This window comes from Manis javanica, chromosome 1 (assembly GCF_040802235.1).
Source record: "Manis javanica isolate MJ-LG chromosome 1, MJ_LKY, whole genome shotgun sequence".
NCBI classification, from domain to species: domain Eukaryota; kingdom Metazoa; phylum Chordata; class Mammalia; order Pholidota; family Manidae; genus Manis; species Manis javanica.
In genome coordinates this window covers 210,436,940-210,455,179 of record NC_133156.1, presented here as the reverse complement: position 1 = coordinate 210,455,179, position 18,240 = coordinate 210,436,940, and the positions used below count along the sequence as shown (strand labels likewise).

At 39.1% G+C, this 18,240-nt stretch overlaps 1 protein-coding gene across 13 annotated transcripts in view; it reads right to left on the bottom strand.

Moving 5' to 3' along the window:
• The window catches only part of SLC8A1 (solute carrier family 8 member A1), a 374,762-nt gene that overhangs the window by 287,177 nt on the left and 69,345 nt on the right, over positions 1-18,240 (bottom strand). For 10 of the 13 annotated variants that reach the window (XM_017655160.3, XM_037009316.2, XM_037009318.2 and 7 more), the window contains exon 2: positions 14,417-16,248. In XM_017655160.3, coding sequence (XP_017510649.1) covers positions 14,417-16,215 — 1,799 coding nt within the window. In that variant the 5' untranslated portion in view covers positions 16,216-16,248. Of the gene's footprint in view, positions 1-14,416; positions 16,252-18,240 lie in introns of all 13 variants that reach the window. The other 3 variants (XM_017655156.3, XM_073214039.1, XM_017655158.3) reach the window with 1 other exon arrangement.

Here is an 18,240-nt window from a genome sequence, read left to right as displayed (position 1 = left end):
AGTCATTGACTTTGGTGCAATAGACTTGAATAGGAAGAAGAGCAGGAACTCTGGGTTGGCGGGCCCTAGAGACATCACTGGGAATCAGAGCTAAACTAAGAAAATCATAATCAAGATTTATTTCTTAGTATCAACCTCATGAAAAGTTTAACTGGCTCTAAAGCAAGTGTTAGGATTAGTTGTGCTGAAGACTTAACAAAATTTTTAAAACACAACATGTTTAAAGAAATAGAGTACTTGTTAAAACAAAAATGATGAAAAACCCACCTCTAAAATGCTTTTATTTCCTTCCTGTCCCTGCTTTATCTACTGTATTAGATGTTGAGTTGAATTAGACTGCACATTTGAATTCAGAAAAATATGATTATTTACTGAATTTGTCACATCAATAAATTCAAAGAGAAGCAGTTACACTAACTGGATTTTAACACACTGAAATTTCTTGCATGAAGGCTTAAAATGTATTTGATATCCCCATCTGTCCAACACCTATACAAATTCAGGCAAATCATGCTTAGTTAGGGATTACTTTCCATCAGTGGATCAGTCAACATGCTGTGAATATCCAGGATGGTCACAATTACCAAAACATCATTTTCAGAGAGTTCAGATGAGATTTCCGCATGTTTTTCATAATTGCCAAGAGGATTTCGTTCTTTGTAACAAACATATCCTGGGATCATTAAAAAACAAAGAAGGAAGGAGATTAAATAAAGAAACTAAATCAGCGCAAATAAACCAGAGTTGTTGAACTCCCATGGCACTTTGTATTATTACATTTGAATAATTTTTCTTCTTTCCACTAAATTCTAAGCTTGGAAAAAATGGGACTCAATTTTCTTCAAGTCTCTAGATTAAGAACATAATAAGCAACAATTAAGAAGTTAACAGATTTTTGCTGAATTAAGTGGTTGATTGATATATATATGATGCAAGAATCAGAGTTGGTGAGTGTAGACAGTAGGGATAAAAAGTATGTCAGTCTTACTACGATGATGGACAGTGACTGCAATGAACTGTGGTGGCGGGAAGGAGAGTTGATAATATGGGTGAATGTTGTAACCACAATGTTGCTGATGTGAAACTTCGTAAGATTGTATATCGATGATACCTTAATAAAAAAAAAAGTAGTATGTCAGGTGTGTGAGGGTTCATGGGTAAGGTGCTAATGTAACCAGCTTCTTTTAAGGCAGCATTAACACCAAAGGAAAAGGAATGACCCAACTCCACAGAACTATTTGTTTGGGGATAAGAGTAAGAATGTGATCCTGTCATTGCCACACGGGGAATTTCGTTTCATAGAAGCTGTAACAGAAGTGGACGTCCCAGCACCTCAACACAGCATATTATCATCCTATTCCAATCCTAACTTCTCCTCAACTCTAACCCTGAATAATTCAATATATCTCATAAAAACTTCTCAGGCATATTTATATCATCACCATAGATATCACTCAGAAGCAAGGAAATGCAGAGCACAGGGAATCAAAATGCAACACTTCTCCCCTCCTTGGACTAACAATTTAATTCAGGTGGGAGACTGCTAAAATACTCTTCAGAAGGATAAGGAAATAAATGCCATGACAGGCGTGTGGGAGTTGTGAGTGGATCCTCAGCCAGGCAGCTTCTCTAAGTTGGACTTGCTGATAGCATATGAAAGAAATGTATGATGAGTCCTAGACCCAAAAACTATACCACTTGGTGGAATGTCAAGACCACCAGATGAGAGATCACATACTTGGTTTCCAGTTTTGGCTCTGCCATTTAGAACAACTCACTTAATTCCTGAACCTAGGTTTTTCCCATGTGTAAAAGTCTTTGTTGTTTTCTTCTTTCTTTCTGCTATCTAGTCAAACACCATTTCTTGAGCCCCTAATAAGTATTAATCACTGTGGCTTTCCTTCTGTCCTAAAATAGATGTGCTAATGCCTGAGAGGGCTGGTGTGAAGATGGAGCAGAGATGTAGGCACCTTGTAAATAGCATAGTGTTATGTAAAAGAAAAGGTCTTACCCCTGACCCCTCCCATGCTTTGTATTAGCCCCAGCTCCCGGTCTCCCCTCGTATCTTGCTCTCCTCCTTTCCCTACCAAAATGATGCTTGCATTCATGGGACATATTCAGACAGCATCTCGTTATAATTTTGATTTTTTTCCAGTAACTATCATTTTTACTAGGCTAGCAGAAGATACCTGTATCCTTGAGTGCCCCTACCTACACACACAAGTATAATGCATGCTCACTACACACAGGTCACAAAATTTAACAAGGTGCTTTTTTCTTTTTTTTTAAGTAAAGGAAGATAAGAGAAGCACCCTGTGCATCATCCACAACAAGCCTAGATTAGACTTCTGCGAACAACCATCTGGAAAGTAACTAAAAGCAACACTGCCAATTAACATTTACTGAACACTTACTATAAGGCTGGTACTGGCTATCTGGACTTAATCCTTTGAAGCAGGTACTATTGTCCTCATTCTCCACATGATGAAACTGAAACACAGACAGGTTAAATATTTATGAATCTACGCTGTTTAGGAGTGACAGAGGAAGGATGGAAACCCCTGCTGATGTGTCCCCCATGCCTGTGCTCTCAATCTTGTTGCTGCAGAAGATGGCTCTGGGTGGCCACACCACTGTGGCAAAGCCCACCCACTAAGCAGAGTGCTAAGCACTTGACTTTGTAAAGTTGTCATTTATGTCCACAGTGAATACTTATATTCATTCTTATTCTATGTCCAAGTTTGGGAAGCAACAAATTTAAAATGGACATAGCTAAAGTCAGGCACACTGATAGCCTGGCTGTAAAAAAGAAAAACATATATTTAATATATATAAAACTATATATATATATATATATATATATATATATAGCAAATACAAGGGCTTAAAACTCTGGATGCTGGAAGACTGGAAAACCTGACTTTAGGATTCAAGACCTAAATTCACTCAAGGTATGCAGGAATTGATCATTAAATTAATAACCAAATAAAAATAGATTAAGAGAACGTACTTTTACAGTGATTATCGAAGCCATACAGTATAGGAAAAGATGTCCCTCCCTTGAAAAAATTCAAACCTATTGAATATTTCAATTATTCAAACAACTAACTTTTGCAGTATATTTTAGCCCTAGATATTGCCAGATAAATGGGGATTTATTATTCTTTATCTTATTATTTTGTATATCTATTTTTATATCTGCACTTGTAAGTTTATATGGATTATGTTACTGATACATTATATTAATATTCTTAATATTCTACCATTCTATTAGGCCATGTGTCGGTCAGATGAATCACTTCTTATAATACATCAATTTAAAGGATCCCAGAACTTTAAACCATATAGAGTTCTTTTTTCCATATTAATAACAGTTAAAAAAGACCCCCCATAGCTTTCTATGGCTCCTTGGTCATCTCCCTGTCCTCCTCCAACATCACGTCAGGATATTCTGAGACGCTGGGCTACTGAGTTTGAGACGCCGCAGACACCAAGCCCCAGCTGATTGAGTTCCTGGCTCAGTAGCTCCAACATTGGTAATAGCCTTATTTGTTTACACTCAATAAAACCATACCATTTAGAGGAGGGCTCAGTTGTGAGTGATTTAACTTCCCTTGGTGAATGCACAGGATTAGGACAGTGGAAGACAGAAGGCTGCTCAGGTTTGAAACCAATGCTGCCACCTTTCCCTACTTCACATCCCTCCAAGTTCATTCCTGCCATGAAGAATCAAAGAAATTTTTTATGTACATTATTAGATGCTCACCCCAACAAGTGTAGTTCCTGTCAGCACAGAAAGATGTTACAGAACTACTGACCATATTCTCTATGCTGTACCTTCATCCCTGTGACTAAATTATATTACGATTGAAGCTTTGTGCCTCTTTATCCCGTTCACCTATTTTACCCACCCACCCAACCCCTTCCCCATGGTAACCACCAGTCCCTTCTCAGGGTCTATGAATCTATTGCTATTTTGTTTTGTTTTGTTTTTAGATTTCACAGGTAAGTGAAGTCATATGGCATGTGTCCTTTTCCACCCAGCTTATTTCCCTGAGTGTTAATACCCTCTAGGTTCATCCATGTTTTCACATATGGCAGGGTTTCTTTTTATGGCTGAATAATATTCCATTGTGTATATGTACCACCTCTTCTTTATCCAGTCATCTATTGATGGACACTTTGCTTGCTTCCATATCTTGGCTATTGTAAATAATGGGGCAATAAAAATAGGTGTGCATTTATCTTTTCAAATCAGAGATTTGTTTTCTTTGGGTAAATTCCTAGAAGTAAAATTACTGGGTCATATGGTATTTCTATTTTTAGTTTTTTGAGGAACCTCCATACTGCTTTCCACAGTGGCTGGACCAATTTACATTCCCACCAACAGTGTAGGAGGGTTCCCTTTTCTCCACATCCTTGCCAACATTTGCTATTTCTTGTCTTTTGGATGGTGGCCATTCTAACTAGTGTGAAGTGATATCTCACGGTGGTTTTGATTTGCATTTCCCTGATGATTAGTGATGTGGAGCATCTTTTCATGTGCCTGTTGGCCATGCGTATGTCTTCTTTGGAAAAATGTCTATTGAGGTCCTCTGCCTATTTTTTAATTGGGTTACTTGATTTTTTTGGTGTGGAGTCATATGAGTTCTTTACATATTTTGGATGTTAACCCCTTATTGGATAGATCATTTATGGACATATCTCCCATACTGCAAGTTGCCTTTGAAGAATCAGATTGGAATTGTTCCCAAGCTTGGCTCTCTGGTCTCCATCACAAAAAGCAGCCAGACCATGACAGAAGCCCTCTGGGGTGGAGCAACCGGGAGGGAGAGGAGCCACGTGGTCCTCTCCTGGGGGACAGAAGCGCACACCAGAGGTGTGCTGCCAGAGGTGACCAGTAGCAACACTGAGCGTCACCATCCTCCATTCTCAGCTCGAACACCCAGTGGTGAGAGTCTCATCAGGAAGTGCCAAGAAAACGATGCCAAAGAAGGCACAGAGACGCATGCAGGGTGGGGAAACACCCACTTCACGTAGTGCACGAGGTTCTCCATGGCAAGGGTTCATGTCACCACTATTGTCCCAGCATCTTGCAGGGAACTTGACGTAGGGCAGGTGCTCATGAAACACCTCCAGAAAGCAGGAATCAGTGGATAGGTGCCAGCCGTATACATTCTATCGAACCGAGGAAGATCCCACAAGCTTCCTCTGGCTCCTCAAACATACTCAGGCAACTGTATGTACACTCAAGGGCAAAATTGCTGTCTATTTTTAATAAAGAAGCAGCTTGAGTGAGTTCCCTACTTTCTTACTCTCATACTGTCTTTTGTTGGCTTGATCAAGAAACTGGACGAATTCCAGGCTTCACTTCATTTTAGCAATAGCTGAAATCTAACCAGGGCTGTATATTGTTTGCCTGTCTCTGTCGCGCCGCCTGCCTCCCTCCCTCTTCCCTCCTCTGCCTACCCTCCCCTTCCTTACTCTCTCTGCTTCCACCTTTCTCCCTCTCCCTCTCTCCTCCCCTCTGTTTCCTCCCTCCTCTTTCTCCAGCTCTCTAAGGCCTCTCATCTCTGCTTCTCTCCTCATGCCTTCTCTTCCTCCCGCTCCTCTTCCCGTTCCTTTTCTCTGCTTCCTCCCTGCGTCCCTTTCTCTATTTCTGCCTAACACCCCTTTGTCCCCCAAGCTCTCTGCTCCCCTCTGCCCTCCTCCCTGCTCCCTCTGCCTCCTGCCCCTTGCTGCCCCTTTCCTGATCCCCAGTCTGCCCTGCAGTGACCTTCTGCTCCCCTCTTCTCTCTCTCTCCCTCCCCCAATTCCAGCTGTACAGAAATCAGACGTGACACAGTGAACTGAAGAGCTCATTTAAAAACCTGTGACAAGCTAAGGTTACAACGGTCAGTATAGGAGAACGAAAGCTGTCCTTTGGGAACTGTTTTTGTTTTATTGTACCCTAAAAATCGAATTCTATGTAAGCAGGACTTAGTTTTAATTTCCTGCCTTCATCTTGGTAAATAATAACTGTGTGTGCTTGTATATGTATGTGTAAGAAAAAATTCTCTGTTGAAAGGAACAGTTGGAGGCTTCTGTTAGGGGTTGTAATTAATTACATTGATAAACATATCGACAATGAGTTTACTCCAAACAGACCAATAATTCCCATACAAAAGTTCCAAAAAAACACAAAATTTACTTTAAAGCAAATTAGTTATAAACACACCTGAATACAAGATTTTGTATAAAGGGTATGCAAATTGTCCTAGGACAGTCATCTGACTTTAGGTAGATGCTTTCTGTTGTTCTGATTCCCTAGAGAAAATGTAGTTCAGAAGCAACAGTGACTTGGCATTGAATTTTTTAAAAATTAGCTAAAAATTCCACTAGCCTTGGGTAGTTTTGTATCAGGTGAACAGCCACGTGGGTCACTTATTCCAGGAAAACCTCCTGATAAATTCTTACCTTTAATTAACTCCAGAAACAGAGACTGTAACTTTTTAAGGTGCTTGGTAGTGCTGACATAAGGTAACAGCATCCTGGGTACCGATTCTCTGTTGTCATTCATCTACACTGTTGTATAATAGATAAAAAATATATATACCAAGCAACAACTATTTTAAGTATGGAGAAAAGCTACATTCATTGTTCAGCCATATAAGGAAGTAAAGTGATACAGGGCCAGTGCAGGCAATGACAGAAAGCTGCTAATAAAGAAGTTTCTTTCTTATTTAGGAACAAAGGGAAATAAATACTGTGAGAGAGGAATAAATAGACAATAATTGGACAGGTCAGCTACATGGAGAAATAGTAGCATTTAGCTTTTTTTCTTGCTTCTAAAACTCTGTTAAATAGGCTCTTCTAGGTTAATGAAGAGTGGTAGTGGGGTGCAATGTGGTTAACACATATTGAAGAATTCCAGAAAATATAAACTACTGCTCTAGCTGCCCATCCTCTGAGCTGCACGAGCACATGTTGCAGTCAGGGCGCAGTCCCATGAGCCTCCGGCATGCTCATCCTCGCCCGTGAAAGCCATTAAAGGGGAGAAGAGCCCCTGAGGAGGCAGTGTTGATCTTACAGTCAGGCAGTCCTACTGCTAAGTGCTAGGTCCACTCATCAGCTGTGTGACCCAAAGAAAGTTAGTTACTCTCTAAGCTTCATCTGTAAAATGAGTATAATAGCATCTACCTAATACAACTTTTGTAAGGATTAAATCAAATGAATATTATAAGAAAAACAGCATGAAACCTGGTTCTCTATACATCTTAGACCACTACCACCTCCACGACAATCATCACCTCCAAGACCAACACCAAATCCAAAAACACCACCCTCACCACCACCATCCACCTCTAGGACCATCTTCCTTATTTTACAAGTGAGGTGAGCTCAGGTAACTTGATAAAAGTCACAAAGCTAGTAGGGGACAGAGGTGAAGGATTCTTCCAAGCCCCACTTTATCTCCGGAAGTCTGATGTGGAGAAGTCGGTGGTCTCAGATTCCAAGGCCACCCCAGGGCTTCAAGGGTACCTGGAACTCCAGGTTTCTCATACCTAACCTACAAAACTGATCTGGAAATAAAATGCCCCAGTCTCTTTCACTAATATCTGAGTGAACAGGTACAGTGAAATTTCCCCGGTTGCCCTGTTACCATGGACACCAGCCTGAAAGGCAAGGGGCCCAAGTTCTGCTTTGGGCTGCTTTTGCCCCTTGCATCCATATCTTCAAACACAGAACACCATGCCTATTCCCCCACCTGATCCTGTGGAGACATTGTGAAAAGGAAAGAAAATGTCATCTAGAGCATGAGTCCTGGGGAGAAAGGCAGGAAATGAAAAGGCATTGTTTATTTGCCCGGCTCTACAGTGAGACAGCTGTACAGGCCTGTGAAAAGAATGAACCCTGGCAGACTCAACCTTTGGCAAATAGATGGGGGTATGAACGTAGGTGGCATGTCAAGCCAGGAGAGGAAGCAAAGGAGGAGATTTCCTTTAATTCTGCTCATATTGTTGACTATTTGCTTTCCCTCCCAGAACCTTCTGGACTTCCCCACTTCCAGGGCAAAAAGTGCAAGGCAGTGTGGAAAGCCAGGAGCAGGACTCCATTGCTTGTGCGGCTACTTGCCTGATCAGTCGGCACCTTCCACAGGGCTCCCTCAGTGGGCTCACCCGAGGCAGTTAGAAAGACCGTCTCTAGTGCCACTGACCCACCTCATGCTTGGCTGCCCTCCCTTCCTCTCCTGCCACCTGTCCCAGAGCCACTTCTCCTCTACTGCTGCAAGGACACCTCTGCAGTTGCGTGGCATTTACAACGTAGCAGGAGCCTAACGGTGTTCCCATCACAAAGAATGAATCTCCAATGAACAGATTTCCTGACAGAGTAACCATGACAATACATGACAGAGATATTTTATAGGAAAACCTCTACAATTTTCAAGACACTGTAACCCACAGGCACATTTCTACATCTCAGCTAATAAGGACAGAGCAACAAAAACAACAAAAACCCTAGGATAGGTGTTAGATCCTCAGGGTTGCTTCATTCAAAATATTCAACATACTTAAATCTTTCTCTCTGGGATACCAGTGTTCTCAGGGAGTTAAAAGAAAGGAAATCTCTTCCCACTTCACCATTTAGTGTAAAACCTGAGCAGGCTTTGCCAAGATGGTGGCAATACATTGGTAAATGAGAAAACGGGGTGAGTGAAAATGGGTTAATCCTCGACTCAATTGGCTAGAGGATTAAAGTAAGTCAAATGCATTTCTAGAGAGCAAGGATTAATTCACAAAGTGCAAAATAAAATATATTTTGCTAGTAATCTCATAAATTTTCTTTAGGAACTACAAGAGTCAATGTGGTACTGAGGGGCAAACACATAAGCTTTTTCTTTTTAAAGCAGATCAGCTCTTTTATTTATTTTCTTAAAATTTTTATTTTCACTTTATTGTAGTAAAAACACATAACATGAGATCTATCCTCTTAACAGATTTTCAAGTGTAGTATACAATACTGTTAACTATAGGCACAGTGTTGTACAGCAGATCTCTAGAACTTACTCATTTTTGCATTACTAAAACTTTATACCTGTTATTAGCAAGTCCCCATTTCTCTCTCCCCTATCCCTGGCAAACACAGGTCTGTTCTCTTCTTTCCAGTGACTATTTTAGAAATCTCACATAGGTAGAATTATGTAGTTTTTGTCCATCTGTGACTGGTTTAAAGGGATATATACTCAAATTCATTTAAATACCCTCATAATGATTTAAAATCCCATTACAGAAAATGAATGTTCATTGAGTCTTCTATTAGGTTTGATAACCATACTATTTAGTGAAATTGTCCAAACTTTCAGGTTTACCAAGATATGGCACATCACATTTTCCTCTCCAATTATGCCTCTGTCCTTCAAAAGCAAATGTAAGTATTTTGTCCCAGATTAAGACTTATACAGTTTACACCATGTCTTCATAATGATGATTATACTTATCCAAATATGAGTTATCTCATTATCTATCATTTCAGAGTATAAGAAGTATATTTCTTCCCCTTCCTTCATAATGATTAGCCCAGTGCTGGGCAAAAATCAGCAGCTTATTAAGTATGTGCTGATTGATTGATAGATACATAAATTCTTCTCTAGGTCTGAACTAGGGAAGCAGTTAGCCCCCTTAAGTGATGGCCTTAAATGGTGACTCACAGAAGATTCCGTAATTTAAACACTTCAGTGTGTCTGAACTATGAAATCTCCTCATTTGCTAAGACAAAATTTCTTTACTTAACTACATTATAATTCCAAATTCTAATTAGCAGTGGGGAAAGTGAGATTTTCAACAGCAAACATCTTTTTCTGGTTGACATGATAAACAATCCTTTTGTACATAATCAATTTAGGCTCTTGGCAATAGTGAATTAGAAGTCATAAATGTTCTGGGTTTTTTATGGGTCTTTTTTTGGCTCTTTCTCTAATTTTTATAATAGTTGTGCATTCATGAAAACATTTGCATTTTTGAAAACATTTCTTGTAGTTATAATTTAGATTTGCAGATGACACAATACTACATATGGTTTGGTTCGAAGAAGACACAAATATTATTCTTAAAAGATAATTCACCAAAGCAGAAATCCATTAAAATCCAAAATTATTGTGTCTAAATTTCTTACATTAGTACATTATCTAGGAAAATTTTATGTCAACATAAAATATGCTTCCACCATATCAATAGGCTAAGTGCAGCATACAATTCTTCTGCCATAAAGTAAATCTTAAGATGTGTTGGATTCCAATATGTGCCGATATAGCTTTCTTGTCTAGTATTTTCTCTAGTATTTTTCATTTTTGATTCCCCCAAACACACATAATTATTTTTCTGTTCTGACCACTTCAAGTTTTCTTTATATTTTTGTTTCATTTCTTATCTTTACAGCTGGCTGCCTTCTTGTATTACATATTTGTGTAGAGCTAGGTCTTTATTCCTTGGAATTACATAGAGCAAGAGAAGAGTATTGGTCATGTAAACAGCAAAAACAAAATATTTTCCCTGGAATATAACAATAACAATCCCATAAAACCTATATAACACTCAAATTTTATTTCTTATCCATTTCTCTTTCCAAAAACAAGTAACATAAATACTTAGTGTCAGAAGAGCTGTATTTGTTAAGATATCTTTCATATTGTATTTCCTAGAATTAAGGAAGTTACAATCAAACTTGAAAATGTAATAATTGTTAAAACAAAATTAATTTTGGACAGTTTCACTGTTAAATAAATTATGCTGTGGCTACAAATCTCCGGTAAACTGATTTGCTAAGCAAGATATTATGTTAATTTTCCAACCTACATGCTTTGTTTCTCAACTCTCCATTTTAAATATACACTAATAAATACTCATGATCTTTTGAGTGGTCTTTCAAAAATGATATTATTGCTAGGCTATAACTAAATAATTAAATTTGATTTGTATCTACATTAGTTAATTAACCTTAACATTTTCCAGAACAGTCAAACTCATATAAGATTTTGGAAGACCGAACAACATTTTGTAATAATTATTACCACTAAACTAAAATCTATACTAAACTAAATCATTAAAGAACAACCATTAGTAGCACTTCAAATCTGTGGGTATTACCTACCAAACCACAAATCAAATTAAAATATAATTCATTTGTTTTTTTATTAGCTGTTAACATTCAACAGAATTCCCTGTTGAAAGTAAAGATTAACTGGCATGGGTTTAGTCTGTGTCACTGATTGAGTTTATGCAAAAGCATGTACTGTTAATTATATCTATTTAATGGGTTTTCACATTGTAATTTTAAAATGTTTTTCCAAGAATACATTCTTATTCCAAGAATACAAGCACCATTTATCACTTATCAGTATTTTTCTCAAATACAGATTTTGATCTTAAAAAAGGTCAACTTGAAATAATTCAACTCATTTCTGTGAAAATATGAATGAATAGATACATATATGATTATATTATATTATAAATTTAAATAACTTCTTCTACACTAAAAAGTAAGATTAAAGATTAGGAGTCTATCTTGTTCTTGAAACCAAAGAATCAATAAAGCTGACTGCCTCTTGATCTCTATCCCTGATCAGATTGACCCTACTTCTACCCTGGTTAATAGCTTCTGAAAATTGGTAGGCTTTAAATTAAGACTTTTCCAGGAATCTCTTTATGTGCTTTGGAAAGAATCTTAAATTTTGGCTTCATGCACAGCCTTCAACAAACATATTTTTTAAAAGTATTTAATAAATATGTCAACAGTCTCATCTATGTACTGTAGGTTTTTAAGAAAGGCACCTCTTGAGATTGTGTAATGGGATGAGATACAAATTCATTCTTAAAGATAAATTGGGTTGAGTCTAAATAGTTCAATTTCACTGCATGATGACAAACTCTGTCACTTGGATCTGACAGTGGGGACCTGGCATTAGAAACAGCTATAGAGAGAAAAAATGATCCATAAAGGAAAAAAGAAAAGATCTTTGATAATACTATGTTTTTATAAAAACATTATGTGTGACTCCTTGGTGCCTCGCTTGAGGCTATGTCCCAGGCCCCCAAACAAATGTATTCAAGCAGTAGACGTAGACGTACTAAGCATCCATAAAGCTCATCAGTAGTAGAGTTCTATGATGTCAAGATGACAACTCTTTAAAATTAAAATTCTAGAAAGAAGAAAAAGTGGAAGGCTGTAATTGAACTTCATTTAAAAATAAAATGTTTTGCCATTACAACAATTTCATATTTAAGCTTAGTGAATGAAATACAGTGAGTTTTATAAAAGTAGGAACGGACGACTGATCTAGGATACTCTAAAACCTTATATACAGAGATGGCAAGCTGATAATTCCAAGGATTCTTACCAATTTTCACAAGACATCAAAGTCTCTAAAGCTGCAATTTGGCAATATTCCTCCCTTAGCAAAAATTAAATCAGCTTAATGGCATAGGGTGAATGTTTTAAATGGAGCTTGGCTGAATAAAATTATTCCATCAAATCACTGTCAATCTTTTTTTCCCCTTCTGCTTCTTCTACACTGTGCCCAAAAGAAGGTTATTTACAGTTTAGTAAAAGTCCTGGACAGCAGAATAGATACAAAAAGACTGCACCTCGGATGAACAAGTCCTGGGCCATTCTACTTAAGAGAAAGCAAGACCAGATTTTCAAGAGAAAACATGCTAAGCAAAATGAATAAGCAAAACAAAACACCAATTTGGTCATATTTAAGGGCTACCCTTGTGAGTTCATTTAATAAGACTCAACACTTCCTTAAGAGCACCCAATACACTTTTACGTGGATTCCAAGTGCTAAACTAATACAAGAGAGTTCAATAAATAATAATTGAAATGATTAGAGAAAATAATGAGAAAGAATTCCTAGCTCAAGAATAATGTTTATGTGGGCAGGATCACATTCAATGAAGGCCTTTGGGAAAATCCTTCCTTGAGTATGCTTGATATTCACTTGCTACTACTGTATTACTGTCCTTCAGCAAATATGTGTCCCAACAAAACCCATCTCAGTAAGTGGAACACTAGCAATATAAGAACCAACATAAAATAGATATTCATCAAAAGCTATTCCCCACACACACATCCAATCTTGGATATTATAATCTCTGCTTTGTTTGATTTCATTGTGATATCACACTCGGTAATTGTTCTAGAATACAACATCAAAGAGATGTAAAGACAGGAGACTCAGGAAAATCTGTTCCCTCTGCCCATCCTCCCCACTTTGTGCTTGTTTTCCCTGTATTTTCAGTAGGAGAAAGGTCATCTAGGAGAGAATGTACTTATGTACTTGCCATTTGACCTATCACATGCCATTTACACAAGAGTTAACCATTTTTAGAAAAAGAACATATTTTGTATTTATTTTTGTTCCTGAAATTCCTAGGTTGCCAATGATTCAACCAACATAATCATTCATTTTAATCTCTCCTTTGTTGCATGGCAGATGCTATACATAGTTTCCTTTCTTCCTTGTTTCCAGTTTGGACATTGCTCATTGAGTCAAATTTTCTGGTTTGCTTTTGGTGAGTGCAATGCCCCTCCTAGGCAAGGAAGAGGGAAGAGCTCTCTATGTAGCAGCTGCAAATGGAAGCATCACTGCACAACCAGGCCGTCCGTGGTACAAGTGTCATTGTAAAGTGCCAGTAGGAAGAGGAAGTTGTTGTTCCCCACTTCTTTTTCTTTGACCTGTCCTTGTCAGCCAGGGTGCTTGGATAAAATCTTATTCTACCCCTATCACTGTATCAGTAGGGTTAAAAGGTTTGTTTGATCATGTAAAGTAAAATCAGACTGGAACTAAATAAGAGCTATATGACTTTTCCCATACTAGCATAAAACTGAAAAAGCAGGATTGGTCATTAAGTCATTATTAAATATTAGCATTGGAGCAGAAACATTATCGTATATTGCCACAAAAGCACAGCATCAGATAAAAGCAGCAGAAATCATTTCAGCCAGTCCCGGTAGCCAGGAAATTCCTTTCAGAGGTGTTTCCTTGTGGCTTTCCCAATTTGTACTCAGTAACAACGTTAGGGACCTAATGTGATGCTTTATATTCCCTTTTTGCATATATATTATGTGATTCAAAATATGTTTTTCAACCCAGCATAAGTGGTTTGATAAATTGTGCCACAAGACTCCTTCTATCATGATCTATAATGTACTTAAATTTGCAGAAGTACAAAAATAAAAAATCAAATCAAATTAAGATTTCTGTGTATAGAGAGCATTAATGTGGCACATGAGCAAGGACTGATACTTTGAAAGTGGTCTTGTGTAGTAACTATCCCATTCACTGCACACTGTTTGCTTTAGAAAAACATGCACACTCTCACATCCACAAACACACTCTACCTACCACACACATATAAGTAAAAAAAAAAGAACTTACACAATTTCATCATTCTGGAATTCAAGCTCTCCACAAGTGTCCTCAAAGTCTTCCCCTCCCCCTCTGGCAGTTCCTTCTATGGTTTTATAGGGAACGATAACATTTCCTCGAGCTCCAGATGTTCTCAATACTTTCACCTCCATGATACCAATGCTCTCACTCACATGAGTCACGGGTTCCTCAAAAGTAAAGATGCCTGCGTGGTCATCGTCGAAAATAGTCACTGTGGCAGTGGAGGGAGACCCAAGGCAAGCAAGTGTAGAAACATGATTGGCTTCCAGGATGCCATCTTCTGAAGCTTCAGAAGATATTTTGACATTGCTGAGATGCACAAGGAAATTTTCATCCTCCTCAAAGATATCATCATCGATTATGCCAACTCTGATTTCCTTCTGGGTCTCACCAGGCTTGAAGACCACTGTTCCTTCTGTAAATTCGTAATCAGACCCAGCATTGGCTGTGCCATCCTCTGTTCTGAAGTCAACAAACACAGTGTTGGTCAGATCACCACCTCTGCGGACAATGGTCAGGGCCACGGTACCACAGTTCTCCAGACACTGATACGTCCCTTGTTCAAAGAAGATCTTACTAACAGGGTCATTTTCAGCCGCTTCAGTGTTGACCTCGTGCATGCTGACGGCCTTCCTCGCTTGATCAGCTGCATGCCTCTTTAAAATGTTGCCGGCTCCCGTCATCAGGCGAGTAGCTTGAATGCGGTAGAAGGCTCGACTTTTTTGCTGCTGACTTAGGACCTGGTAGTTGGCTAATTCTATTAACTGCTCTATTTCTTTCTCTGGATGCTTCTGCTTGAGTTCCTTCAGAATCCTGGCCATTTCCCGCCTCGCTTCTTCATCGTCTTGATCCCTCTCATCGACCTCCAGAACCAGAGCACCATCTAAGAAATTGTCAACGTGGGAATTGACCACTTTCCCATCCATTTCTATTTCAGTCTTGGAAGATGGCCTGTCTCCTTCATGTTCAATAATCATTCCCCTCTGCTTTCCAGCCCGGTACCTCTTGTAGACATACTTGTAAAACAGAAGCCTCCTATCTGCTACCCAAGCAAACACAACACAGATGGGGAAGAAGAAGAAAGTAAGCAAACCTTCCCAGACTTCCACGACCCCAGGCGAGATGACAGACAAAATAATGTAAAGCCAGGTATAGGCAAAGATGCTCCAGGCTGCTGTCACAAAAAACACACGCAAATGCTTGATCTTCCTTGTCTCGCCGTCCGGGACCACGTACACACACAGCGCGATGATGATGAACATATTGAACGCGGCACTTCCCACGATGGTGCTCGGGCCAAGGTCTCCTGCGGTGAAGTTATGCCCACACACTTCAATCACGGAGAGGAGGATTTCTGGAGCAGAAGAGCCCAGCGCCATCAGGGTCAGGTTGGAGACCGTCTCATTCCAGATCCTCACAGTTGTCTTGGTGGTCTCTCCATTAGGTTTCTTAATGGTTATTTCTTTCTCTTGAGACGTGATGACTTCTATAGAGGACATGAACCGGTCCGCAATGATAGAGACTCCAAGGAACATGTAGACCATGGCCACAAAATACACAGTGGCTCTAGCAATTTTGTCCCCAAAGGAAGGGTCTTGGGGCTCCCAAATGGGTAAAATCACCCCTTTCTTACAGTAATATGAGCCAGTACACTCTCCAGTCTCATTGCCTTCTCCTTCCATTTCTGTCTCAGCTCTTACATGGTCCGTGTGGGAGAACAAGAGAGCCAGGATGGCTAACAGATGAAATCCCATCGAAAAGATGGGTGAGTGTCTTAATCGCAGCATGTTGTGCAATGGCAGATTTCCAGCTGTCCCAACCTACTGATAAAAGTACGATGGGGGAAGGGTGGAGAAATAAAACCACATCATTAGAGCCAAAGTCCAAAGTATGACTAATTACTTATTTTTATTACTTTTATCAAAGATTTGTTTATATTTGGCTATCACAACATCTATGGTGAATATTATTCTAAGACTCCATCAGTGATTAAGCAATCTTTTGCAAAGTTTACATCTCTCCACTTATAGATTTTCTACATGTAGTCTCTATTCACTGAGCAATGTACATAACTGACTTTTTGGAAATGAGAAGTTCAATTATAGCCTTACGTTGTTGAAGACACATTTATGCATGCTAACAGCCAATAAGGAAGAAAAAAACCTCTGAAGCATTGAATAAATTCCTCCTTGTCTGCTAAAGCAGATTTTCTTTTACATTTTTGTTAGTACAGTCACCTTCCAGAAACTGTTTCATTGCCAAAATCACCTAAGATTGATGCTTTAAAGTTCAGACTCTAAAAATCCTACCAACACAAGGCCCAGTGATGATCTTAAGTTCTGGAAAACACCTTGTACTGCATTTCATGACATCATGTCCTATTTCTCCAAACTTACTTGGAGACACAGAAAAATCCTCAAGCTTGCCTGCAATCAGAGCTCAATGGTATTTATACTTCAGGGGGAAAAAAAATCTGCTGCAATGCAATATTTCCACATATTAAATACAGTTTTTAAAAGCATGTTTTGATGAGAGCACATTTCCTCCTGATTTTCAGCAAGCCCAGGTCTCCTGACACATTAGCAGCTGAGCATTTGGTTCTTCAAACACAGCTCTTCACATCTGTGTACAGATCTCAGTGTAGAATCTGCAGGCTGTCCACAACAGGGAAGGAAGATAACCAGGTGTAGTTGTGTGTAAGACACAGCTTGCCTGGCAGGCTATGAAATCAGTGTTACCAGCCATAAGATGTTCCTTTTTGGTGTAGATGTCAGATTTTCCATGGTCATTCTATAATACCTATTAGTTCAATAGAGGGGTCAGGTGACCAGGAAATGAAGGAGCAATAATTCCATGTAATTACTCATGTGGCAGAATGAGAATGACCACAAGGTATACATATGATGAGGGCTGTGGGCAATTAGGGAAATGGCAACAGAATCAATGAAGCAGCCCAAAGCAACGTGGTGGACTGAGCCACCATAGCCCTAAATTCACCCAGTAGCTCAGGCAAAAACTCAGCTGAGACTCTGTAATGCCTCTGCCTCCAAGGCTTGGTGAAGAAGAGGAGGTGATGTAGAGGAGGGCCTGCTCCAATTCTGGTCTGATAGGCCCCTTATGACATCAGATAAGGTGGTGACAGGAAATTGTCCTGAATCAGAATGTGACCTTGTGGTCTGACAAAAAAATTAATAGTAGAACTGGATTAGAGCCTTTCATAGACTCTCAGGCTCAGGCTGTCTGGGAGTTGACCCCTGGTTTACTTACATTCTCTGGCCCATGTTTTCTGTGGATGGCTTATACTAAAAATTGTACCAGGGCTCAGGAGAAGCCTGGCCCAGCACATCCTGGCACACTTGCAGAGAGCCCACCATCCCCGAAAGCCCTTTTTAGCTCATCACTATGAGAAGATAAGCTTTGGCATTTTTTCCCACACTAAAGAAGACACAGCAGAGAGTGGTAGTGGTAGAATCCCATTCTAAGTAAAAGGCCCAAAAATAGAAGCATATTTTCAAAATATGCAGAAGTTCAGTCAGTATGTTTACTTGTTCAGTCATCATACAGCTTGGGTGGGTTGTAGGATCTCTGCTTAAGACAAGGTGACATTGACCCAGCCTGCAAGAGTAGTGGAAGATCTAGTTCTAATTCCCTTATGCAGCCATTTAATACACAAATATTTATGGGTGCTGCCTAATACATATTTTAAAATGAACTGCTAGGCTGTCTTCTAGGTCCTGAAAATTCATAAATGAATTAAAAAAAAAACAAGGTCTCTGTCCTTACAGACCTTATATTCAAATTGGGAGGAAACA